At 41.9% G+C, this 26,444-nt stretch overlaps 1 protein-coding gene across 2 annotated transcripts in view; it reads left to right on the top strand.

Moving 5' to 3' along the window:
* Positions 1-26,444, top strand: part of GYS1 (glycogen synthase 1) — a 44,473-nt gene that overhangs the window by 645 nt on the left and 17,384 nt on the right. Inside the window, exons 1-8 of one of the 2 annotated variants that reach the window (XM_060780506.2) lie at positions 3,357-3,444; positions 6,295-6,474; positions 18,994-19,175; positions 19,880-20,071; positions 20,588-20,773; positions 21,135-21,279; positions 23,061-23,178; positions 26,002-26,122. In XM_060780506.2, coding sequence (XP_060636489.1) covers positions 6,357-6,474; positions 18,994-19,175; positions 19,880-20,071; positions 20,588-20,773; positions 21,135-21,279; positions 23,061-23,178; positions 26,002-26,122 — 1,062 coding nt within the window. In that variant the 5' untranslated portion in view covers positions 3,357-3,444; positions 6,295-6,356. Of the gene's footprint in view, positions 1-3,356; positions 3,445-6,294; positions 6,475-18,993; positions 19,176-19,879; positions 20,072-20,587; positions 20,774-21,134; positions 21,280-23,060; positions 23,179-26,001; positions 26,123-26,444 lie in introns of those variants that run through there. The other variant, XM_060780505.2, reaches the window with a different exon arrangement.

Below are 26,444 nucleotides of genomic sequence, written 5' to 3'. Positions count from 1 at the left end.
TTATTATCATCATCATCATCATTATTTACACCCCACTTTATCTCTTCTGAAGAGGAATCAGACTGGCATATCATAAAAGCATTATTATTATTATTATTGACACAAAGGCGCAGTATGTCACAGCAAACGAGATCCATATGCTGGATTTCGTATCACAAAATCATAAGTCAAACACTTCCCAAGGGTCTAGGGCTGTGTGATGTATTTTCGAATGATGCGCACAGATCCAAGTAAGGTGGCCTTTTGCAGTTGACAGATGGTGATTTTGTCAATGTTTATTGTTTCCAAATGCCAGCTGAGATTTTTTGGCACAGCACCCAGTGCGCCAATGACCACTGGGACCACCTGTACTAGTTTATGCCAGAGCCTTTGCAGTTCGATTTTGAGGTCTTGATAGCGGCTGAGTTTTTCCTGTTGTTTTTCACCTGGTATGGCGACATCAATAATCCTGACATTTTTCTTTTCCACAATCGTGATGTCTGGTGTATTGTGTTCCAAAACATTGTCAGTCTAGATTTGAAAGTCCCACAGTATTTTTGCATGTTCATGTTGCACGACCTTTGCGGGTTTATGATCCCACCAATTCTTTACTGCTGGCAGTTGGTACTTGTGACACAAGTTCCAGTGAATCATCTGAGAGTTGTGTCTTTGTTTGTAGTCCGTCTGTACGATTTTCTGGCAGCAGCTGAGGATATACTCAATGGTTTCATCAGCTTCCTTGCACAGACTGCATTTTGGGTCAACAGCTGATTTTTCAATTCTGGCCTTAATTGAATTTCTTCTGATGGCTTGCTCCTGGGCTGCAAGAATCAGGCCTTCTGTCTCCTTCTTCAGCCACAACCAGGTCTTCTCCTTATCAATTTTTCCTTCAATTTTGTCAAGGAACTTCCCATGCAATGCTTTGTTGTGCCAGCTGTCAGCTCTAGTTTGGAGTGCAGATTTCTTGTACTGGTTCATAGTCTGCTGTGCTTTGAGAAGTTTCCGATTATTGACTTCAATTACAACAGGTTCCTGGCTTTCCTTGACATATTCTGCCAGGGCATGTTTTTCTTCTTCAACTGCTTGTTTTACTTGTAAAAGTCCTCTGCCACCAGAATTTCTAGGCAGATAGAGCCAGTCAGCATCACTGTGAGGGTGCAGTGAATTATGAATGGTCATGAGTTTTCTTGTTTTTCCAAATTGCCTGCATCCAGTTTATGATACCAGCAGTGTATCTTATGACAGGCATGGTCCAAGTGTTTATGGCCTTGATGGTGTTGCCTCCATTGAGCTTGCTTTTGAGAATTTTTCTGACCCTTTGAATGTATTCTTTGCTGACCACAGTTTTCGCATGTTCATGTTTGATGTTGTCCAGCTGTAGTATGCCCATATATTTATAGGCCTCTGGCTGGTGACACTTGATTGCTTGGCCAATGGGCATATTTATGCCCTCACTTTCAATGATTTTTTCCTTCTTCAGTGCCAGTGTCAAACATTTGTCCAAACCAAACTCCATGTTGATATCAGTGCTAAAGGTTCGGACAGTATTAGTCAGAGAGTGGATTTCAGTTTCAGTTTTCCCATATAGTTTCAGGTCATCCATGTACAGCAGATGTGAAATTTTGTGAGATTTCTTAGATGTTTGATAGCCCAGGTTTGTTTTTTGTAAGGTTGTTGACAGAGGGATCATGGCAATGATGAATAGCAGTGGGGACAATGAGTCTCCCTGGAGGATTCCTTTCCTGATGTTGACAAGTACGTAGTTTTCATTTCCAACAAACAGTTCAGTTTTCCAGTGCTTTATCATATTTTCAATAAAAGTGCCAACATTTTTACAAATGCTGATGGTGTCTAGGCACTTGATGCAATCGTTTTAATGTTCTATTGTTATTGCTTTAATGTTTATTGGTTTGCTTTATGAGTTTTATTGTTGTATTTGTTATGCTGTTGTTTTATTGAGGGCCTTGTCCTTTGTAAGCCACACGAGTCCTTCGGGAGATGTTAGCGGGGTACAAATAAAGTTAATAATAATAATAATTTCATGATTTATTTATTTATTATTATTATTTGAAACACAACAAGATGAGTCCACAGCAGACACTCTGCTGACTGTTGTATTGGATCACACGTCGGACACTTCCCAAGTGTCTAGGACTGTGTGATGTATCAGCAAATAATGCATGCAGATCCCAGTAAGGTGGCCTTTTGCAGCTGGCGGATGGTAATTTTGTCAGCACTGATTGTGTTTAAGTGCAGGCCAAGGTCTTTAGGCACTGCACCCAGTGTGCCGATCACCACTGGGGCCACCTTGACTGGCTTGTGCCAGAGTCTTTGCAGTTCGATTTATTATTATTATTATTATTATTATTATTATTATGTTACTGACATAAAAACACAGTATGTCACAGCAAATGAGATCTATATAATTATTAGAAACACAACAAGATGAGTCCACAGCAGACACTCTGCTGGTTGTTGTATTGGATCACATGTTGGACACTTCCCAAGTATCTAGGACTGTGTGATGTATCAGTGAATAATGCGTGCAGATCCCAGTAAGGTGGCCTTCTGCAGCTGGCAGATGGTAATTTTATCAGTGCCGATTGTGTTTAAGTGCAGGCCAAGGTCTTTAGGCACTGATCCCAGTGTGCCGATCACCGCTGGGGCCACCTTGACTGGCTTATGCCAGAGTCTTTGCAGTTAGATCTTTATTATTATTCAATATTTTTATTATTATGTTGCTGTCACAAAATCACCGTGTGTCACAGCAAACGAGATCTTTATTATTATTATTTGAAACACAACAAGATGAGTCCACAGCAGACACTCTACTGGTTGTTGAATTGGATCACATGTCGGACATTTCCCAAGTGTCTAGGACTGTGTGATGTATCGCCGAATAATGCATGCAGATCCCAATAAGGTGGCCTTCTGCAGCTGGTAGATGGTAATCTTGTTAGCACCGATTGTGTTTAAGTGCAGGCCAAGGTCTTTAGGCACTGCACCCAGTGTGCCGATCACCACTGGGATCACCTTTACTGGCTTGTGCCAGAGTCTTTGCAGTTTGATCTTTAAATTGTTGTTGTTATTATTATTATTACACCGTTCTTCTGTCCTCCACTCCTCCCCCCAAAACCCCATCTTCCTTCCTGGAAATTGCACCTGATAGTTCCCCTTTAAGACCTTGCACCAACCTCCTCCTCCTTCCTTTTGCTTTTCCCTTCCGTGATCTGACTCCTTTATGGGAGTTATTCATTCCCTCCAGCCAATCAAGAAGGAGAGCCAATAAGGGAGGGAAATGGAGGAAAAGAGAAAGCCCTGCTCACCTAATGGGAAGAAGATGGGGAGGGAGGGAGGGGAGTGGGTTTCCTCTAGGCCACGCCCCTTGAGTGGGCGGGGCCTGTGAGCCTGGGGCTGGTGGGGAGTGCAAACTGAGAGCCTAGTTTTGTTCTCAGCTGCAGAGAGGTAAGTGCAACCGGACTTCTCAATGAATCCGGATTCTCCTGCCTTTCTGATTCTGCAATGCACCATTCCTAACTCTTTAAAGCCTCCCAGGTCCATTTCCTCCCTTTCCTCTTCCACCCATTTCCCATAAAATTTTAGATTTTAATGCTGCACTTCTCCAAAATGTATTTCCCTTATCCCTTCCCTCTTATTTATTTATTTTATTTTAAATATTTATATCTTCTAATAGTTTTCCATAAAATACCACATTTAATATATTTGATTTGCTCCAGATAACTCAGGCATGGGCAAACTTGGGCCCTCCGGGTGTTTTGGACTTCAACTCCCACAATTCCTAACAGCCGGTAGGCTGTTAGGAATTGTGGGAGTTGAAGTCCAAAACACCCGGAGGGCCCAAGTTTGCCCATGCCTGTGATATAGCTTTATATTCGCCCTGTCTCCTTCTCTTCTTGCAGGAACTTTACTATTTACTTCCTTTCTATGGATCCATAACCCAAATCAGTTCCTCCTCTATTAAAAAAATAATATAGAAACCTGCTTTCCCACTTTATAATTTCAATTTTGTCCTTCTCATTTTTGATTTCTGTCATTTGATGTTTGGAAATCTTCAGGTTGTGTTGCATATTATCTCCCTTTACCCTTCTTCTCCTCCTCCCCATCTTCCCAACCACAGCTGTTGCTGCTACTCAAGACTTAAGTGCTATCTTCCAAAAAGATGTAAGGGAGGAGGGAGAAAGAAGACTCCAGGGTTTTCTGGAAGACAGGGAAAGATTGGAGTATAATTGTGGGCTGGAAGAAAAAGCTTGAACCAATATTTTCCAAGTGTTTTGAAGATATTTTTTTTAATATCAGGAGCGACTTGAGAAACTGCAAGTCGCTTCTGGTGTGAGACAATTGGCCGTGAGCAAGGACGTAACCCAAGGGATGCCCAGATGTTTTACCATCCTGTGGGAGGCTTCTCTTGTGTTCCCGCGTGAGAAGCTGGAGCTGACAAATGGGAGCTCACCCCACTCCCTGGATTCAAACTGCCCAGATTCAACCTTCTGGTCAGCAGTCCTGCCAGCACAAGGGTTTAACCGAATGCACCACTGGGAGCTGAGAAGGGAAAAGGAGAAAGCTGGAAGGATGTTGACGGGATGCATCCGCACTGTAGAGTTAGTGCAGTTTGACAGCGGTTCAACTGCCATGTCTTAATGATATTGAATTCTGTAGTTTGATGAGTCACCGGCACTCATTAGCACGGATTCTCTCTCTGTCAGCCCCAGCTTCCCATGCGGGGACATGAGAGAAGCCTCCCACAGGATGGTAACACATCTGGCGTCCCCTGGGCAATGTTCTTGCAGACGGCCTATTCTTTCCCACCAGAAGTGACTTGCAGTATATTCTCAGTTCACTCTGACAATAAAAAAAATCTACATTAACTGCTTTGAACTGGATAATATGAGTCTATACTGCCATATACAAAGTAGATAATCTGGATTTTATATGGCAGTGTAGAAGGGGCCAAATAATCCTATCATGATTCCATTGCATTGGGGCTGAACCTACACTGCCATACAATCCAGTTTCAGAATGCAGATTAACTGCATTGGTCTGCATTACATGGCAGTGTGGACTCATAATCCAGTTAAATGCAATTAACCTTTCTGAAACTGGGTTATACGACAGTATATATTTTATTTATTTATTTATCATATCAGGAGTGAACCAAGGGTACAGTTGTAATGTATTTAAAAAAACAAACACAAAACCCCCCCACAAAGTTTGAAAACTTGGCATTATATTAAATATCTTTTGACCAGAAGCTGGCCACTTGGAGTGCCTCTGGTGTTGCTATAAGAAAGTCCTCCATTGTGCATGTGGCAGGGCTCAGACTGCATTGTAATGGGTGGTCTGTGGTTTGCTCTTCTCTACACTTACATGTCGTGGACTCCACTTTGTAGTGCTGGAGCGCAGGCTGTTCAGTGCTTTCCAAGTTGCCCAGTCTTGTGTGTGCCCAGAAGGGCGTCTCTCATTTGGTATTAGCCATGGATTGAGGTTCTGGGTTTTAGCCTGCCACTTTTGGACCCTTGCTTGCTTGACAGTGTAGATAATAATTTTATAAGACCTCATAATCTCCGAGGATGCCTGCCATAGATGCAGGTGAAATATCAAGAGATAATGCTTCTGGAGCATGGCCATTTCTTTTCTTTTTGTCATGTAATTTTGATTATGTTGCTTGTTGTTTATGTTTTGGTTTTATTTTTGCTGTAATATGTTGTCCGGGCTTGGCCCCATGTAAGCCGCTCCGAGTCCCCATCAGGGAGATGGTGGCGGGGTATAAATAAAGATTATTATTATTATTATTATTATTATTATTATTTAGCCCAGAAAACACGCAACAACCCAACTTATAATAACTTTATTCCCAAAGGGACTTGGGTCGGCTTACATATGGGACAAAATAGCCACAAGACATAAATACAAAACAATCTATTAAGGCAAAAGCACAATTAAAATAAAAGCATAATAAAATATAACAAACCAGATTAAAAACACAATTAAATAAAACATAAGAATATAAAACAGCAGCCTAAGGCTGAATCCACACTGCAAAATTAGAGCAATTTGTGGGTCATGGACCACCATGGAATTCTGGGATTTCTGACCCAGTAGAATGTAATCCTACAAGTATTTTGAGGATTGGGAGAAGAAAAGGACTGGAGGTATGCTAAGGAGAATGGCATTTTATTTCCATGAGACAAGATAGCTTGGAGCAAAGGCCCCAGGGGTGTCTGATATTCCAACCTAGCATGGTGATTCTGGGGAATGTCACAGCTTTTGGAATGATTCACTTTCCTCTTTCTCCAGGCGAAACCCTGAGCCGCTGACCTCCCCATCCCTGCCTTGTCTCTGCTGTCTTCAGCCCTGCCATGCCGCTGGCCCGCAGCCTCTCGGTGACCTCCCTGACGGGCTTAGAGGACTGGGATGATGAACTTGACTTGGAGAATGCCGTCCTCTTTGAGGTGGCTTGGGAGGTGGCCAATAAAGGTAGGTTGCGATTTCAGGTCCAAAAAAGTATTTTCTTGGAGACATTCCACACTAAAGGATTCTCGCAGCTTGATACCACTTTAACTGCCATAATTCCACAATATGGAATGCTGGGGTTTGTAGTTTGCGATGGTATGGAATTCTCTGACAGAGAAGAGTAAGTATTTCACAAATCCCAAAATTCCAATGTTGTTGTTTATTTGTTCAGTCGCTTCCAACTCTTCGTGACCTCATGAACCAGCCCACGCCAGAGCTCCCTGTCGGCCGTCACCACCCCCAGCTCCTTCAAGGTCAAGCTGGTCACTTCAAGGATACCATCCATCCATCTTGCCCTTAGTCGGCCCCTCTTCCTTTTTCCTTCCATTTTCCCCAGCTTCTATATAAATAAACATGTAATGTTCATTTGTGGGATTAACATAACTCAAAAACCACTGGGCGAATTGACACAATACACCTATCAGGCCAAGAAGTGACCATCACTGATAAAAACACTGAAAATCACAGTGAAAGAGACTTAGAAAGCAAAAAAAAAAAAGAGAGAATACATTACAATGCATGCACAAAACCACATATATACACAAACATACACATATACATTATATATATACACACACACACAAACACACACGCACAAAACACATATACACAGACTGGGCCACAGCAACGTGTGGCAGGGTACAGCTAGTCTATAAAAATAAAAATGTAATGTTCGTTTGTGGGATTAACATAACTCAAAAACCACTGGGCAAATTGACACCAGATTTGGACACAATATGCCTATCAGGCCAACAAGTGATCATCACTCAAAAAATTGATTTTGTCATTTGGGAGTTGTTGTTGCTGGGATTTGTAGTTCACCTACAATCAAAGAGCACTCTGAACTCCGCCAACAATGGAATTGAACCAAACTTGGCACACAGAACTCCAACAGAAAATAATGGAAGGGGTTGAGAGCACTGTGGACTCAAACAATGATGGATGTGGACATTTGGGCATATCGTGTATTTGTGCCAGATTTGGTCCAGTGAATGAAAAGACACCCTGCATATCAGATATTTACATTACAATTCATAACAGTAGTTAATTTACAGTTTAAATTTACAGCAACAAAAATAATTTTATGGTTGGGGGTCACCACAACATGAGGAACTATATTAAGGGTATGTGCCGGCTGGAAGCCGCCCTGAGTCCCCTAGGGGGTTGAGAAGGCCGGGGTAAAAATGCCCGAAATAAAATAAATAAATAAAGAAGGGGTCACGGCATTAGGAAGGTTAAGAAACACTGGTGTCAGTCTTTGTGCTCAAAGTTGTGCCCCATGCCTGACTTAGCCTCCAAGAACCATTTAGGAAGATGGTCTGGGTCTGCATTCTCCCACATGTTTTCTTATCAGACCTTACTGGCTTAGAACAGGGAAAGACTGGTTCCTGGAGAACAGGAGTGTTGGGTGCAACTAGTTGAGTTGTACAGGGAACCAGATGGAGCCAGAGCATTCTTAGCAGCTGTGATTCTTAATTTTCTCCGCAAATGAAAGTTGGGAGCAAAAGATTATGGGGCCAGGATTTCTTAGTTTTATGTCTGATATACAGTGGACTCTTGGTATCCACTGTGGAGTAGTTCCAGAACTCCTCGTAAATGCAATATTAATGGATGCTTAAGACCCATTATGTATAATGGCAAAGTAAAAAGGTATTCCTTATATAAAAAGACAAAAAAAATCAAGGTTTGCTTTAGGGATTAAAAAAACCCCTTCAATCCATGGATGGCTGAACTTGTGGATACGGAGGGCTGACTGTATATTCACAGGGAAGAGAAGTATACTATGGGGCCTTCCATACAGTCCCAATATCCCAGGATCTGAACCGAAGTTTTCTTCTTTAAACTGGATTATATGAGTCCCCACCGGCAGATAATCTGGGATAAACAGCAAACCTGGGATCAGATCCTGGGATATAGGGCTTATCTGGAAGCACCCTATGTCTGCCTCCTTATTTACATTTCAGTTACCCTGTCTGCTTGATGGGTGCTTTTCTAAAAGGAAAAACCTCTCTCTGGTTTCATCTGCACTGTAAAATTAATGCAGTTTGACACCACTTTAATTGCCAATGCTATGGAATCTTGGGATGGATGTTTGATTAGACACCATCTAACAGAGAATCTTATGGCCCTTGTAAAATGACAACTCCCATAATTACATAGCATTGAGCGGGGTAAATATACCCCTACTGTTCAGTTCTCTTTCTTGACCACACAGAGAATGTGATGGGATACTGAATTATATATGTTTATTGCTTTTATATACGGTGATCCTTACAACTTGTTCTTTTGCAGTGTGTTGAGCCATGCCAATTAAAGTAGTGTTAAGTGTAATTGCATCCTTTGTCGGTGGAAGGTCTCTGCACAATTTGCAGTCCAAAAAAACAAAAACAAAACAGAACACAAACCCAAAATTACATAGAGAACGCGCATGGATAGGCTATCCTCAGAAAGTTGCGCACCACCTGGAGACTGTTGGGCGAGTGGGCTTATTAACAAAAGACCCTTCCCATAAATATACAGCAGAGTAACTTATTAGCAGCGGCGTGACCCAGCACCGGTAGCCCAAAGTGATAAAAAGAACAAAAACACACAGACCAATGTTTCTCTTCCATAGGAGACTTTTCTTTGTAGTAAAATAATATAGTTGCACTATTCACAAGAACAAAGTTTCCACAACACTAATAAAATCCTTTATACTTCCTTCTTTGCTTCCATGCTGGGCTTCTTTCTCATGCAGATAAACAGCTTCGCTCTCAGAGAGCCTCTTCTCACAACGAACTTATACTGGAGCTTCACAGAGTAACTTTTTACACGCAGCAGCCTTTATACTGAAGCTTTACGCATGAGCCTTTACACACGAAGCTTTCAATCTAGGGCTTCCTCTCACTGAAGCTTCTCACAGACTGAGGCCTACCTCACACTGTGAAGCCTTCTCACAGACTGAGACCTTTCTCCCACTGAGGTTTACCTCAAACTGACGTCTACTAAGCTACAGGCACACCTGCTTATATAGAACTGCTGCTTTTTCTGAGTGATTACATCCATTTAACCCTTTCAGTGCTTGACTCACATTTTTGTAATTAAAAATACCTAGTTAATTTTTAATATTTCTGACAGAGACAGTCTTAGCTTGGCTCCTCCACTTGTATGTTAGTAATCTCAAATTATGAACACCTACAGAGGGTCTAAGGGAGGGGTTTAACTTTTTATTCTAGAGCAGTGTTTCGCAACCTGGGGTCGGGACCCTGGGGGAGGGTCATGAGGGGATGTAAGAGGGGTAGTCAAAAGACCATAGGAAAACACAGCATTTTCTGTTGGTCATGGGGGTTCTGTGTGGAAAGTTAGGCCCAATTCTATCATTGGTGGGGTTCAGAATGCTCTTTGATTTTAGGTGTACTATAAATCCCAGCAACTACAACTCCCAAATGTCAAGGTCTATTTTCCCTAAACTCCACCAGTGTTCACATTTGGGCATATGGAGTATTTGTACGAAGTTTGGTCCAAACCCATAATTGTTTGAGTCCAGAGTGCTTTCTGGATGTAGGTGAACTACAACTCCAAAAATCAATGCCCACCAAACCCTTCCAGTATTTTCTGTTGGTCATGGGAGTTCTGTGTGCCAAGTTTGGTTCAATTCCATTGTTGGTGGAGTTCAGAATGCTCTTTGATTGTAGGTTAATGATAAATCTCAGCAACTACAGCTCCCAAATGACAAAATTAATCTGCCCCAACCCCACCAGTATTCAAATTTGGGAGTATCGGGTATTTGTGCCAAATTTGGTCCAGTGAATGAAAACACATCCTGCATATCAGATATTTACATTACGATTCATAACAGTAGCAAAATTACAGTTCTGAAATAGCAACAAAAATAATTTTATGGTTGGGGTCACCATAACATGAGGAACTGTATTAAGGAGTTGCAGCATTAGGAAGGTTGAGAAATACTGGTGTAGTAGGCCTTTGTGTTCAAAGTTGTGTCATTCTTTTAGAAAAATGACTTAGCCCAGGAATGGATAAACTTTGGCCCTCCTGGTGTTTTGGACTTCAACTCCCACAATTCCTAATGGCTGTTAGGAATTGTGGGAGTTGAAGTCTAAAACTCCTGGAGGGCCAAAGTTTGCCCATGCCTGACTTAGCCTCTAAGAACCATCTAGGAAGATGGTCTGGTTCTGCATTCTCCCACATATTTCCTTATCAGACCTTACTGGTTTAAATAATGTTATGGTTGGGGGTCACCACAACATGAGGAACTGTATTAAGGTGTCACACCATTAGGAAGGTTGAGAACCACTGATCTAGAGTTTGGAAAATATACTGTTGGGGGATTGCACCTCCTATCCTGATGGAGAACATTTTGGGAGTTGTAGCTTTGCCTTGCTCAGTTGTCTCTTCCAAACCGGACTTCTGCTGAGCATTTCCAATGCTGTCAAATGGGGCAGTTTGCCAGGGATCATCCAGTGTGCCCTCTGGTGACAGATTCAGCTGCCAAGTGTCTCCAGGATAGGTCTTGCTTAAGGCACCATGATTCTGATAGGACCTATTTTAGGCTGTTTCCCCTATAATTACAATGTGATTGGGGCCAGGAAATATGTCAGAGTGCTGAAAGGGGCCCTGTTCCACTTGCATCAGGATGGGGTAAGGGAGCCTCACCAGGGATTCCTCCTCACTCTGGATATTTGCTGATCATGATCCGTCCCAGTGTTCAGTTGTAAGGACATGACCCCTTTGAGGTTAAAGTTCTCCCCACGGTTTGAACACGTGCCTTGCGTGCTCCCTCTGGAATTGAGCCCAAGGAGGCTGCCCTCGCCTTCCACAAACACATCACGAGAAATACATGCAATTCTGTTGTGGAAGGCGCTTTCTGAAATGTCACCCAATCCTCGTCACGTCCCTGTATAAATAGTCAACTTCAAAGGAGAGTGAAGAGCAGGTGGCAGCTTGGCAGAACCTTTTTCCCTGTCTCATGCGCCGTCCATTATCATGATTCTGCTGTGTCATATGCAATCATGTGGCTTGGCATATTTCAAAAAGCACATCGGATCCTGCCAACTCCTCCGTTGCTCTGAAACCAAATCATGCTACTAGTCCTTATGGGATTAGTGCACAGTTGACGAAGATGACATTGTCCGCTCAAAGCAAAGAAGGGGTTAAATATCTGCTGTGGCTTCTGTCCTTCAGAAAACTGTGCTTTATGTTGCATTTCCCAACCTCATTAAGCTCTGATGGTCTTTCTCCCACCCAACCCCCTGGCATTTCTGCTGTGCCTTCTGTTTAATGGTTACACATCACTAAGCAGGAGCAATGCTGTACATTGGTGCTCAATGGATGCCATTCACGTCTTCCCTTCTGCCATCTCTGTCGCTTCTTCAGATCTCTAACTACATTCCAGAAAGTGGCACGCTCGATACAGGATTTCTGTGGATGGATTTCCAGAAGCTTCCCTTGGCTATGATTATCTGTTGTGCGATGAAAATTGTGTTGCCTAGAGCATGTTATGTACAAGGAGCCCCCAGTAACACAGTGGGTTAAAGCGCTGAGCTGCTGAATTTGCTGACCGGGCTGACCTCCCACTGTTAGCCCCAGCTTCTGCCAACTTAGCAGTTCGAAAACATGCAAATGTGAGTCAATCAATAATAGGTACTGCTCCGGCGGGAAGGTAACGACGCACCATGCAGTCATGCTGGCCACATGACCTTGAAGGTGTCTGTGGACAATGCCAGTTCTTTGACTTAGAAATGGAGATGAACACCAACTCCCAGAGTCGGACATGACTGGATTTAATGTCAGGGGAAAACCTTTACCTTATGGTAGCATTCCAGGATCTGCCATGGCTCCACATTGTCTTCTGGACACATTTCAAAGTGCTGGTTTTCAAAAGCCATTCAATAGCTCAAGGCTAAGTATTTATTTATGGTGGAGAGCGTCTCCATCCAAATGGTATCTTGCGATCATTAAATAAAGTAGGTGCCATCCATGCAATGAAATCAGACACCAGTGGCACGTGGTCAGTATCTAAAGCTGGATCCTGAGCAATTTGATTTTCTACACAAGCTTTTAGAGTAGATGTCTCTGATAAAATATTTTGGTTTACAGCATTTTGCCAAGGTGCTATTTTACAATTGTTGGTGCTCACCCACCGCCCTGTGTATGCAGGAATGGAGTTGGGTTACTGATAGAAATCTGATTAAGGATGCAGCCTTGCAGGCAGTTATCCAAGATTAAATCCCATTGAATATAGCAGAAATTCCTTCTATAAGCGTAAGACTGCACTGTAAATTTTGCAAAATATCCTAAGAATGTGTTGTTGAAGGGTTTCATGGCCGGAGTCACTGGTTTGCTGTGAGTTTTCTGGGCTGTATGGCCATGTTCCAGAAGCATTCTCTCCTGATGTTTCACCCACATCTATGGCAGACATCCTCAGAAGTAGTGAGGTCTGAGTTGCTGTGAGTTTTCTGGGCTGTATGGCTATGCTCCAGAAGCAGCCTCTCCTGACATTTTGCCCACATCTATAACAGACACCCTCAGAGGTTGAGGGGTCTGTTGGAAACTAGACAAGTGGGGTTTATATATCTGTGGAATGATGGCTGGGGTGGGAGAAAGAACTCTTGTCTGCTTGAGGTAATTGTGAATGTTGCAATTGGTTGCCTTGTTTAGCATTAATGGCCTTGCAGCTTCAAAGCCTGACTGTTTGCTACCCTGGGAATCCTTTGTTGGGAGGTGTTAGCTGGCCATGATTGATTCTCGTCTGGAATTCCCCTGCTTTTTGAGTGCTGTTCTTTATTTACTGTTTTGATTTTTAGAGAATTTTAAAACTGGAAGCCAGATTTTGTAAAAGATTTTCATGGTTTCCTCCCCTAAACCTCTGAGGATGCCTGCCGTAGATGTGGGTTAAACATTAGGAGATAATGCTTCTGGAATATGGCTATGCAGCCCGGAAAACTCACAGCAGGCCATGAAAGCCTTTGACAACACGTTGTGAGGTCTGCTGGAAATTAGACAAGTGAGGTTCATATATCTGTGGAATGTCCCGCGTGGGAGAAGGAACTCTTTCCTGTTTGAGGCAAATGTGAATGTTGCAATTGACCACCTTGATTAAAATTTAGTGGCCTTGCAACTTTAAAGCCTGGCTGATTGCTGCCTGCGGAGATCCTTTGTTGGGAGGTGTTAGCTGATGTTATCCTAAGAATGTATAGGTCTTATAGAATTAATCTATGCATATGCACACAGATCTAGGTTTTTAGCCATGTATACTTTGAAATACAGCAGGTCTCAACATGTAAAACTCATGTAATGACTGGGAAGAAGCACTCGCCAGGTAGTTATTATAGTTAAAAGTATGAGAGCGGCAATAAATTTTATTGCAATCAATTGTTTTCTGGTCCCTTGCTCCAATTTATTTATTATTTATTTACAGTATTTATATTCCACCCTTCTCACCCCACAGCGGACTCAGGGCGGATTAATGTACACATATATGGCAAACATTCAATGCCAAAGACATACAACAGATATAGACAAACAGTCAGAGGCTATTTAGCTTTTTTTTTCCTGGCCTCCAGGGGAGCTGTCGCTTTCATCGTCCATCTGCGACACTGATGAAGTACTTCTGCATTCCTCGCATGCTTTTACTGGAGTGCTTTGCTGGAGTATTTTTATGGCCTTGTAAATTTTGTTAATTTAACCTCCCCACACAAAGGTGGTACCTATTTTTCCTACTTGACAGATGCAACTGTCTTTCGGGTTGCAAAGGTCGACAACAAGCTACACAATTGGTCGGAAGCTCACTCCGACCCGGGCTGGCTTCGAACTCATGACCTTGTCAACTCATGTCTTGTCAACGTTTCATGAACATGGATGGTGTTTAGTCTTCATTCGGTACTCTCAGTGATATTTCCCATGGCCCAAAGGTTTCTTCTAAATTTATTTTAAAACTCCTTCCGTGAACTTTGGAGTTTCCCCATAGGCTTCTGATTCCACTTCCTTGTGCTTGTCTGGTGCCATGGACAACTTGGATTGCTATTGTTCTGTACAAGGATCTCCTTCTGAAAGTGTACCAGAGACATCAATATTAAATAACTTGTCCATTATCTCGGGGCTAGGAGTTAATGGTTCTTTGTATTGATTAATTACAGGATCTAAGATCTCTTGACTCTGTAGTATGGACATTTATGGGGGGAATGAGGCAGCAGTGATGCAGGACACCCAAACTCTGGTTCTCCAATACCAGAAAGGTGATATTCATATGTACCAATCACAGAGAACTGAGATTGCTATTGGCATACATTGGCTTCTGATTGTAGTTTTTCAGCTTAGTTTTATCTAAGTCCAACAAACATTTCTATTGAGTGAATGGTCTAGGAGAGATTCCTTGGTGCATCAGACTTGCATCAGATCTCAGTGGAGGTGGATGCATGTATGTTGCCGATTGAACTTTAGTAGAGAAGTATGACTTATGAACTTTTGTGAGTACAACTATTCTTAAAGACAATGGACTATGGACTAGTATGGTGAACAAGAAGTTTGTTAGTAAAAGAGACACGTTATTTTTTAAAAAGACTACTTTGTTTTTGTCTTTTGAATGCATATTTTAAACAAGAGGTTTTTAAGGGAGAGTAGAAGAGCAACTGCAAATTTCAACTTCAAAGGAAAAAACATCCTCAGCCATTTTTGTAGTGGCATGTCTTTATCCTTGGCAGTTTAAAGACATGGTTCGTCAGTTTAACAGCTGAGTAACCTGTGTGCCATTACATGAATGCTTGTGAATATCACTTCTTCAAAGAGTTGACTTCTAACAAGGTCATGCTTTTCTTGACTAGTGGTTTTCGAAAAGTGGTTCATGGAGATTCACATTTGCCAAATGAATGTGACATCATTTTTGCCTTTTCGATAAGATTATGGTGCACTTATTTCCAATAGATTATGGAGTTTCCAATAAGATAGGTTTCTTTCCATAACTGAGATGATATATACTAGCTACATATGGTTGTGGTCCTGGAGGACGAGGAAATAGCAGTCCTTCCATTGACCTTAAATCCTGTTCTGTGACGTGTTCAATTTACTAGTTGCAGAAATAACCCAGAATCCTGGTTTAGTCTGATTTATTCCTTCCCCACCTCTTTGCTTAACCACTAATTCCTATCCATCCTTTGTAGCAGAGGGTTTCTGAAATAACCTTAATGATTCAAAAGGCTGAGTAACTCTTATCTGGAATTCTTAAACTCTCCAAAATCCAAATGTTCCACATTTATGGTAAGATAGTGGTACCTTCACTTTCTGATGGCTCAATGTACACAAATTTTGTTTCATACACAAAATTATTAAAAATATTGTTTATAAAAATTACCTCCAAGCTGCGTGTATAAGATATATATAAAGCACAAATAAATTTTGTATTTAGACTTGGATTCCAGAAGGTTGGCAGTTTGAACACTCTGAACGGGGTGAGCTCTTGTTGTTAGCCCCAGCTTCTGCCAAACTTGCAATTTGAAAACATGCAAATGTGAGTAGATCAATAGGTATTGCTTCAGCAGGAAGGTAACGGCGCTCCATGCAGTCATTCTGGCCACATGACCTAGGAGGTGTCTACGGACAACACCGGCTCTTCGCTTAGAAATGGAGATGAGCACCAATCCCCAAAGTTGGACACGACTGGACTTAATGTCTAGGGGAAACCTTTACCTTTCCACAAGGTTCTCATTTTGTGTATACAAGTATTCCAGAATCCCCCCCCCCCCCCAAAAACGGTATATTTCGGATACTCAACCTGTATTTTTCTTGAGCCATTCCTGGCACTTTAGAGCTAAGGACTTTCTTGAGATTTGATATTTGTAGGTGGCTATGGAAGCCTCTTGGTGAAGAGCAGGGTAAGAATAAGATAGATATTAATGATCATCCTTCACCCTTTGATAGGAAATTGGATCTCAACTTTGTCCACACAGTGACAGGACTGACCTTTAAACACTGCAGGCAATCTTTATCTTAGAGATCTTGAGATAAATTGGGATGGGCTGCAAACCCCTTTGAAAAGAGTTAGAGAAGTCATAAATATCAGTAAAACTGCCTTCTTTCCTAGATCAGTGAGTCTGATATTTTGTATACTTTTTTCTTCATATAAAAAACCCCAAAATAGTAGACTGCCTGTTTACTGTATTTTGACATATGGGTGTTCCAATTATTGCACTTGCTCTTTAAAAGTGTGGAAATGGTGTTTACATTTGTGTGTTTCCATAAATTTCAGCTTTGCATTTCATGTTAAAATGGCTTCAAGGCAAATGAGAGCCATAAAACCTGGAATGCGGGAAACTTATGTAATAATGTAACAACTGTATTGTAATTCCAGCCAACAAGGTACAATACAGTAGTTGAAAAGGCTAGCAAGGATGTATCAAAACAACAGAGTAAAGGTTTGCCAAACCATTTAAAGTTCCAAAAGATGATGATAAGAAAACCAAAACTGAAATGATTTTATTAATCATTTGGCCTTATCAAGATGCACATTATAAAATTATAAGAAAACATTCAAGGTGACATTCTAAAACTGGATGACCACATGAAAAAGCCTGCTTTGCTGTTGACTGCAGGAGTACTTCCGATCATATAACTATGTTACTGCTACAGTTTGCAAAACTTACTTTTGGTGTTGGAACTCTCAGAATCCCCCGCCAGCATGGGAAATAAGGGGCTGCTGGGAGCTGTAGTACAAAAATAAATTTGCCATTTATTTGTAAGCATGCATATACACAATATGCCCGGTTGGAATACTATTTGGACACCTAAGTCTAAAGAAAAGGAAATGCAGAAAATAAAGAGATCAGTAATAGTAAGTAAAGATAAAGGTTTCTCCTTGACATTAAGTCTAGTTGTGTTGAACTCTGGGGGGGGGGGGGGGGGGGGGGTGATGCTAATCTCCATTTCTAAACCGAAAAGCCAGCGTTGTCCGTAGATACCTCCAAGGTAATGTGGCTGGTATGACTGCATGGAGTGCCAATACCTTCCCACCAGAGCAGTACCTATTGATCAACTCACATTTGCATGTTATTGAACTGCTAGGTTGGCAGAAGCTGGGGTTAATAGCAGGAGCTCACCCCGTTTCCTTTTGGTCAGCAGTTCAGCAGTTTAACCCGCTGCGCCACCAGAGGGAGTAAAGGAAATGCAGACAATAGTACTGTAATTGGGAGAGATCAGTGATAGTACTTTATTTAATTTCCCTTTGATTGCACTATGTACAGTCCCAACACCAATTATATGTACTGTATAAATTCATCTGATGACATGGAAAATATTCCACAAAAACACGTAATATCCTTGTTAGTCTCTAGAGTTCTTTCTAGTTGACTATACAGATGCTTTGACATACAGTAAGAAACTCAGCCCCTTGAAGTTTGGCTGATGATACTGAACTGTGGAGTTGTTGTCCAAAATATTTGGAGGGCCAAAGACTCTTCAACCTCAGCAGTAAAGAGAAGCAAAGTGGGTCTTTGAAGTAATCCCTTCCTAAAGATGCCATTCCTCAACTCCCTGAATATTGCCTTTTCTTCTTCGTGGTGTCTGAAATCGCACATAGGGCAATTACTGCCGTATGTGTGAATTTCACAGATCACCACTCGAAGAGATACAGTTATAGGTAAGCAAACACTCCTTCTTCTTTGTGGTGTCTGTGAAATTGCACATATGGTAGTAATTGCCATATATGCAAATTTCACAGATCACCACTCGAAGAAACACGGTTACAGGTAAGCAACCATTCCTTCTTACAGTTCCGGGTTCTTGCACTCCGCAATGCTACTTCCAAGCCAAGTGTCTCCTGCTACATGATTAATGAGACTGGTTTTTCCTTTCCTTTCTTTTAAATTACCTGGCTTGAAAGGAGTGCAGAACAGAGACTCTAAAGCTTCAGAATAAGAGACAAAGATTTAGTAAACAGAGCCAGGTTTTTAAAAACAGATAGTAGCTAAAGTGATGGAACACTGTGTGTGCCTTTTCAGGAGAGATTTGGCACCTAAGTGCATAGGGCAAACATTTTCAGTTCCTTTGGAAAGCAGTGATTCTGTACTGCAGGGATAGCTAAATGATATTTTGGTTAGAGCAAAGTTATCTGTGAATACTGAGCTGCTGTGAGTTTTCTGGGGCTGTATAGCTATACTCCAGAAGCATTCCCTTCTGACGTTTCGCCCACATATGTTGGAAACTAAGCAAGTCTGTTGGAAACTAAGCAAGTGAGGTTTATATATCTCTGGAATGTCCAGGGTGGGAGAAAACTTGTCTGCTTGAGGCCAGTGTGAATGTAGCCATTGGCCACCTTGATTAGCATTTAATAGCCTTGCAGCTTCAAAGCCTGACTGATTGCTGATTCAAACCTGCGACCTTTCGATCAGCAAGTTCAGCAGCTCAGCGGTTTAACCCACTGCGTGACCGTGGACTCTCTATAAGCTTACATGCCTGCAAGAAAGAAAATAATTCTTCCTTTTGTCTCTTATGTAGTTGGCGGGATCTACACGGTTATCCAGACCAAGGCTAAAATTACACTGGACGAGTGGGGTGAGAATTACTTCCTGATCGGGCCTTACCTGGAGTTGAACGTCCGCACACAAGTGGAGCTCATAGAGCCGCCCAACCCTGCCATCCGCCGTACGATTGACTCCATGAATGCAAAAGGATGCAAAGTAAGAAGCTGGTGGTGACAAAAACACAAGACAATTGAATTTGGGGGTTGCAGGTGCTTGATACTCACAAATGGAGCACCAATACCATTTTTGTACATGGAGAAGGTTCCTGATTCAATCCCTGACATTTCCTTTTTTGGCAAAAGAGATATATCTGTGCCGTCCCTCCTTTCTCCTTGGTTTCCCTCTTTTAGCTCACCCTACACGCTCTTGTGCACTTTCCTGGCCAGGAGGCCTGCTCAGTATTTCTGCCTGGGCAGTTATTTTGGGTGATTCAGCAAAGAACAACACCAGACGAGCGACCTTTCACAAAATGGATATGGGGGTAACATGAACTAGAGGCTAAAATTAACCACACACAAATTTGTGCGCTACAAACTGTCACTTGCAGCAGTCATATTGTTTACATATTTTTGCTCCTAAATCATGATGATTAATCTTATGCATTTCTGTCAAAAATTATGGAGCTCCAGATAGATGGAAGTTGGAGGACTGAAAGATTCTTGGAGATGTTCACTCAGATAAAAAAAATAGTGTATTTTCTATTCACATTATTCTTTCACTTTTTTGAAAGGCACAACTATCCCCATGAAAGTTTATTTGTAAAACTAAAGTACACAATTTTGAACTTAGATAGTTTGTGCTTTTCCTATTTTAAGTGTCAAAATATGTGATTTGATGGAGCATTGTTATTTCCTGTCCAGGTTTATTTTGGTCGCTGGCTGATTGAAGGGGGGCCCTATGTGATTCTCATTGATATCGGAGCCACTGCCTGGAGCTTGGATCGCTGGAAGACCGAACTCTGGGAAAGCTGCTCTATTGGGATTCCTTGGTATGACCGAGAGGCGAATGATGCCGTTCTCTTTGGCTTCCTTACTGCCTGGTTTCTTGGGGAGGTAAGAAAACACTTTCCTGACTAATTTACGTACTTATTAAATACAGTTCTTGGATACCTTTCAAGATCATCATTTTCCCAAGGTGGCTGGCAATATGAATGAATGAAATTCAGTGTCAAATTATAACAACCACTTCAGTTAAAAAAAATAGACAAACCAAGTGTGCATTTAAAGTCTAATTAAAAGCAGCTGCTAATGGATCCCTCTTGGGACCGCAGACAGAATGGCTTCTCTCTAGAGCAGGCATGGAAATTATGTAATCATTCAGATGCTGTTGAAGTGCACCTCCAATGTAACCAAAGTTGAACAAGGCTGGGATATGTAACACAACCACAGCTAGAAATCCAAATGATTCCCACCCTTGCACTGGTGCCACCAATTCTACTGGTTTTTGAAGCAGTTGATATGTGGGATCTGCAAAAATAAAATAAAAGTGTTGGCAGGTTCAAATTGTCTTTGCCTCTTTTCTCCTTTCAATAAAACTCCATTTACCCTCTGCTTGTGTTCTTGGTACAGTTTTCCGCACAGTGTGAGGAGATGCCGTTCATCATCGGTCATTTCCACGAGTGGCTGTCTGGGGTTGGTCTTTTCCTCTGCAGGATCCGGAAGCTTCCGGTGGCTACCATCTTCACCACCCATGCTACTTTGCTTGGGCGCTATTTGTGTGCGGGAAGTGTCGACTTCTACAATAATCTCCAGACAGTAAGTTTTTAAGAGTGGGGTTTGTTTGGGATGTGGAACAGATATGATTTATTGAATACCACAGCAATTCAGTTTAACTCCTAGTCTCAATCCCATCTCTTGAGGATTAGATCCTACAACTAGCACTGTGAGCTAGTTGTAGGAGATAACATGAAGAAAATATATAGGTGTGTTTTTTTTTATAAATTTTCAAAAAGTCTTGGAAATTATCTGTTTCTCATTCCTTCGCTCAAAACTGCAATATGCTAGTTTGCACCTAGAACTTCATCAGGTCTACTTTTCAATCTGTTTCTGCCCTATTCTGCTCCTTGGACTTTACATCAAATTTAGCTTTTCTTTTTTTTCTCTCATCCTTCCCCAGTTTAATGTGGACAAGGAGGCTGGGGATCGGCAGATCTACCACCGTTACTGTATGGAGCGGGCTGCTGTCCATTGCACGCATGTTTTTACCACAGTCTCCCAGATCACAGCTGTGGAAGCTGAACACTTGTTGAAAAGGAAGCCTGGTGAGTAGCATTTGTGTCACAGCTTTCAAAGTAATAGTCATCTTGGTTAGCATCACTTTTTGTCACCAATATGACAAAGGACACTAATGAAAACAGAGAAATTTTCAAGTTGTGAGAGGCTCTGGACAAGCAGTTGGGCTCATTTTTTCGCTCATGGGAAGGGCAGTTCAGTATGGTTTTCAGGAGAAAATAATATTAATAATAATAAGAACAACAACAACAAGCAGAGGCATAACACCGATGCTCAGATGATTAATTGGAACTTGTGCCACAAATACCATCTGCCTGCATCAAAGAACTGGTGGGATCACAAGCCGGAAAAAGTTACAGAGAATGAACATGCCAAACTCCTCTGGGACTTCCAGATTCAGACAGAGTTTTGGAGCAGAATACGCCTGACCTCACAATCATATAAAAAAACAAGGTATAGATCTTCAATGTCGCAATCCCAGGTGACAGCAGGATTGAAGAGAAACAACTGGAATAGCTGACACAATATGAGGATTTAAAGATCGAACTGCAGAGACTCTGGCACAAGCCAGTCAAGGTGGTCCCAGTGGTGATTGGCACACTGGGTGCAGAGCCTAAAGACCTTGGCCTGCACTTAAACACAATCGGTGCTGACAAAATTACCATCTGTCAGCTGCAAAAGGCCACCCTACTGGGATCTACACACATTATTCACCAATATATCACACAGTCCTAGATACTTTGGAAGTGTCCAACATGTGATTCAATACAACAGCCAGCAGAGTGACCTTGTTTACTATGTACTAATCTTGTTGTGTTTCAAATAATAATAATAATCTTTATTTATATTCTGCTCTAGCTCCCGAAGGGGACTCAGGGTGGATTACAGAACACATATATGGCAAACATTTAATGCCATTATACAGTTAAGAATTAACAATATATAAACAGAGGTAAAGGCTTTTCCCCTCTTTTTCCATTTCCGGCATCTGGAAGCTGAGCTCGACTCTGGGCTATTGCTCCTTCTTCTGTACCAAGGAGCTTTTATTGTCCCGATCAAATTGCCCACATGTCCTTATGGACACCTTTTATTACCTCCCCACTTAAAGCATTACCTATTTATCTATTCACATTTCAATTCTAAAAACTGACATGTTTGAAGAACTTGGCTTCAGGAGCCAGAAAATGGGATCCAGGATCTGGTTCATGGGTTGCATTTTTCTAGCCCTGTACTACACAAAGCCAGATCAGTATGTGGTAGCTTCACTCATCGTCTTTTTGCGAATAGATTCAAAAGAACATTCCTTTTAAAAAATATTCTGAAATTTAAAATCATCTGGAGCTATGTTTAGTGTTTTGCTCAGCCTTTAGGTTTTAGGAACTTTGGGAAGCATTTCCTTAGCCATGTGGAAATTTGAAAAAATTCCCACAGCTTGAAACACATGCAGCAAGTTCTGTTCCAATGCACAGTTGTTTCATAGACTACGAAATCAGGACATATATATTCACATTTGAAGCCTAAACTGCTTGTAAATAATTTAAACTGTTGCTAGCCCTCATTTGCAGAATAATATTAATCTCATCCATTAATTGAATCCACATTTAATTTGATAATATTAATCTCATCCATTAATTGAATCCACATTTAATTTGCTGTCAAATATCCCTCTCCATTCCTATGTTAATGCCGTGTCCCTGGTTGTTTTATGTCTGTTTCCCTTTTTATGGATGAGCAGTTTCAAAAACTCAAATTAAAGAAATAAAATTCTTTTCTCTTCTCTCTGCTTCCCATTCTGCCTTTCCATTTCCAGATATTGTGACTCCTAATGGTCTAAACGTCAAGAAATTTTCTGCCATGCATGAATTCCAAAACCTCCATGCCCAGAGCAAGGCACGTATCCAGGAGTTTGTCCGGGGCCACTTCTACGGGTGAGTCACCATGGGGCCCAGTCTTGCCTCACTGTTGAAATGGGTGCTCCAGGAAGTGGAGTTTTCAAAGGAAGGGAGAGGCAGGAACCAGTGGTGATAGATGTAAGAAGGGTTTGGTTATGTGGAAATCTCAATATTTTATTAATAGGAAGAACTGACTGCCATTAGGTTGACTGAACTGGGATGCACTGGTAGCAGTCCTTTTTGATCTCCGCATCTGTCCCTCTATGGGTGTATCTACACTGTTGAGGTAATCCAGTTTGACACCGTAGCTGAATATATGGGATTCTGAGAGCTGTAGTTTTACAAGGTCTTTAGCCTTTTCTCCCAAAGATGACTGGTGCCTCCGTAAACTACAGCTCTCAGGATTCCAAAGTATTGAGCCATAGTAGTTAAAGTGGTATCAAATTGTATTAATTCTACAGTTTAAATAATAATAACTACCACGACAACAACAACACTTTATTTATATTCTGCCCTTCTCCCTGAGGGGACTTAAAGTGGATTACAGTATATAAGAAGACACAGACAAACATTCAATGCCTTGATTATAATGACATGCAATGAGACACAAATACATAGACAAAGGCTTCCCCTTTCATTTCCGGCTCTGAAGGCGGTACTCATCTCCGGCTCTGATCTTGATCTACTCACATTTGCATGTTTTCGAACTGCTAGGTCCCCCTTAGGGGGTTGAGAAGGACGGGGTAGAAGTACCCTAAATGAATAAATGCATAGGTTGTCAGGAGCTAGGGCTAACAGCAGGAGCTCACCTCATCTTACAGATTTGATCTGCTGACCTTCAGGTCAACAGTTCAGCAGCCCAAAGGTTTCACCCATTGCACTACTGCATCCTCAGTTTGAGGATGTAGTTTGGTGTGATATGCAACCTGTCCAAGACTTCCTAGACGAGCCATCTCAATTAGGGGTTATTCTGGAACCACTCCCACTATTGAAAAAGGTTTGACTCTTAGTATAGTCAGCATCTGTACATGGATGGAAGTGGAGGGAACATGTTGTCCTACAATTTAGACATCAAAATGTCCTGTATTCAATATGGAGCCTTATCTGTGTCCCCATTATGTCCAAAGTGTTATTGTTGGTGTTTTTGAAAGAAGAGGAGTGGAAACGAAGGCTTGTTTTTCTTAAGATGCTTTCTCAGAAGTGGCTGCTGTGGCCTCATATAAGTAAAAATGAAACTGTAATATGTTTCAGTTCAGAATATTGGTCTGTAAATAGTACCTAGGCAGGCCAATCTAATGCAAAGCAGTATCAAGAGACTTGTGGAGTCTGAAATTGCATGCTTCTTACTCATGAGAAAAGGAATAGCAATAGTGGGAAGAGTGATGAAGAGACATTTTCAGTGGAGACTAAACAAGAAGAAAGCATTCAAAAGATCCTTGGAAGAGAAGAACCATTTGCAAATACCAAAGGATAGGTCTTCAAACACCACAATTGAAGAGAGATATTGACAAGCTGGAAAGTGTCCAGAGGAGGGCAACTAAAATGATCAAAATGGAGAACAAGCCCTATGAGGAGCGGCTTAAAGAGCTGGCCATGTTTAGCCTGAAGAAGAGAAGGCTAAGAGGAGACATGATAGCCATGTATATGTATGTGAGAGGAAGCCATAGGGAGGAGGGAGCAAGCTTGTTTTCTGCTTCCCTGGAGACTAGGACACGGAACAATGGCTTCAAACTACAAGAAAGGAGATTCCATCTGAACATTAGGAAGAACTTCCTGTCTGTGAAAGCCATTTAGCAGTGGAACTCTCTGCCCCAGAGTGTGGTGGAGGCTCCTCCTTTGGAAGCTTTTAAACAAAGGCTGGTTGGCCATCTTTCGGGGGTGCTTTGAATGCAATATTCCTGCTTCTTGGCAGGGGGTTGGACTGGATGGCCCATGAGGTCTCTTCCAACTCTATAATTCTATGAAGTTCCGTGTTCGGGTAGAAAGCCTATATTTGATTTGAGGTTGGTGGCAAACGATGAGGAAGTAAGAGCGGCTCCCTTCCTGACTTTCGAGTTCTTGGCTTCTATCAATAACAGGTTGTTTAAAATTAGTTTCATTGGATAGCTGCGTTTTTGGACTACAAATTTCGCTTCTGCCTATGCCAGTTGAAGGATTCTGGGAGCTTTATGCCAAAATATAAATTCTCAAAGACCGCTGTTGTGTATTTAATACAGTCTCCAAAAACATATTAAACAATTTGAGTCATATTCTGCCTTGGTCGGACCACACCTAGAATAGTGTGTCCAATTCTGGGTACCGCAACTGAAGGGAGATGTTGACAAGCTAGAATGTGTCCAGAGGAGGGTGACTAAAATTATCAAAGATCTGGAGAACAAACCCTATGAGGAGCGGCTTAAAGACCTGGGCAAGTTTAGCCTTCAGAAGAGAAGGCTGGGAGGAGACATGATGAGGGCCATGTATCAAGATGTGAGGGGAAGTCATAAGGCAGAGGGAGCAAGCTTGTTTTCTGCTGCCCTGGAGACTAGGACACGGAATAATGGCTTCAAACTACAGGAAAGGAGATTCCACCTGAACATTAGGAAGAACTTCCTAACTGTGAGAGCTGTTCAGCAGTGGAACTCTTCTCCCAGGAGTATGGTGGAGGCTCCTTCTTTGGAGGCTTTTAAATAGAGGCTGGATGGCCATCTGTTGGGGGTGCTTTGAATACAATTTTCCTGCCTTTTGGGAGGGGGTTGGACGGGATGACCCACGAGGTCTCTTCCAACTCTATGATGCTATTCTGTATGTGCTGTCCTTGCTTTGTTGTCAAAGGTAGTCCTGTATCTAACTCAGTTCCTCACCCTCTTCCTCTGTTAGGCACCTGGACTTCAATCTGGACAAGACCATCTTCTTCTTCATTGCTGGGCGCTATGAATATTCCAACAAAGGAGCCGACATTTTCTTAGAAGCCCTTGCCCGCCTCAACTACCTACTGAGAGTAAGTAGAGGATTATGAGCAGTGTTCACAACCATGAACAATATGGGATGAGAGCAATTTGCTGTATGCAAAATGATGCCACTGTTTCAAATTTATATCCTCAAATTCAAGCTGTAACCTTCAGCCTTTTTTTGCTTCTGTGATAACACAGAATGGCGAGAAACTCTCCATGAGCCCTGACAAGCTTCCTTTGTGTGAAATGAAACATAGAGAGGCAACATTTATCATGTGTCTTTCTCCCACTGAGCACAAGACGGCAACCGTTTCTGCCTTCCTCCCTAATAAGATGCTCTGTGATTTCAGTTAGGTTGAGAGACTGAGA

The sequence above is a fragment of the Anolis sagrei genome, chromosome 6, assembly GCF_037176765.1.
Source record: "Anolis sagrei isolate rAnoSag1 chromosome 6, rAnoSag1.mat, whole genome shotgun sequence".
Lineage (NCBI taxonomy): Eukaryota > Metazoa > Chordata > Lepidosauria > Squamata > Dactyloidae > Anolis > Anolis sagrei.
The sequence above is the reverse complement of the archived record's forward strand: the minus strand, read 5'-3'. Positions and strand labels throughout refer to the sequence as shown.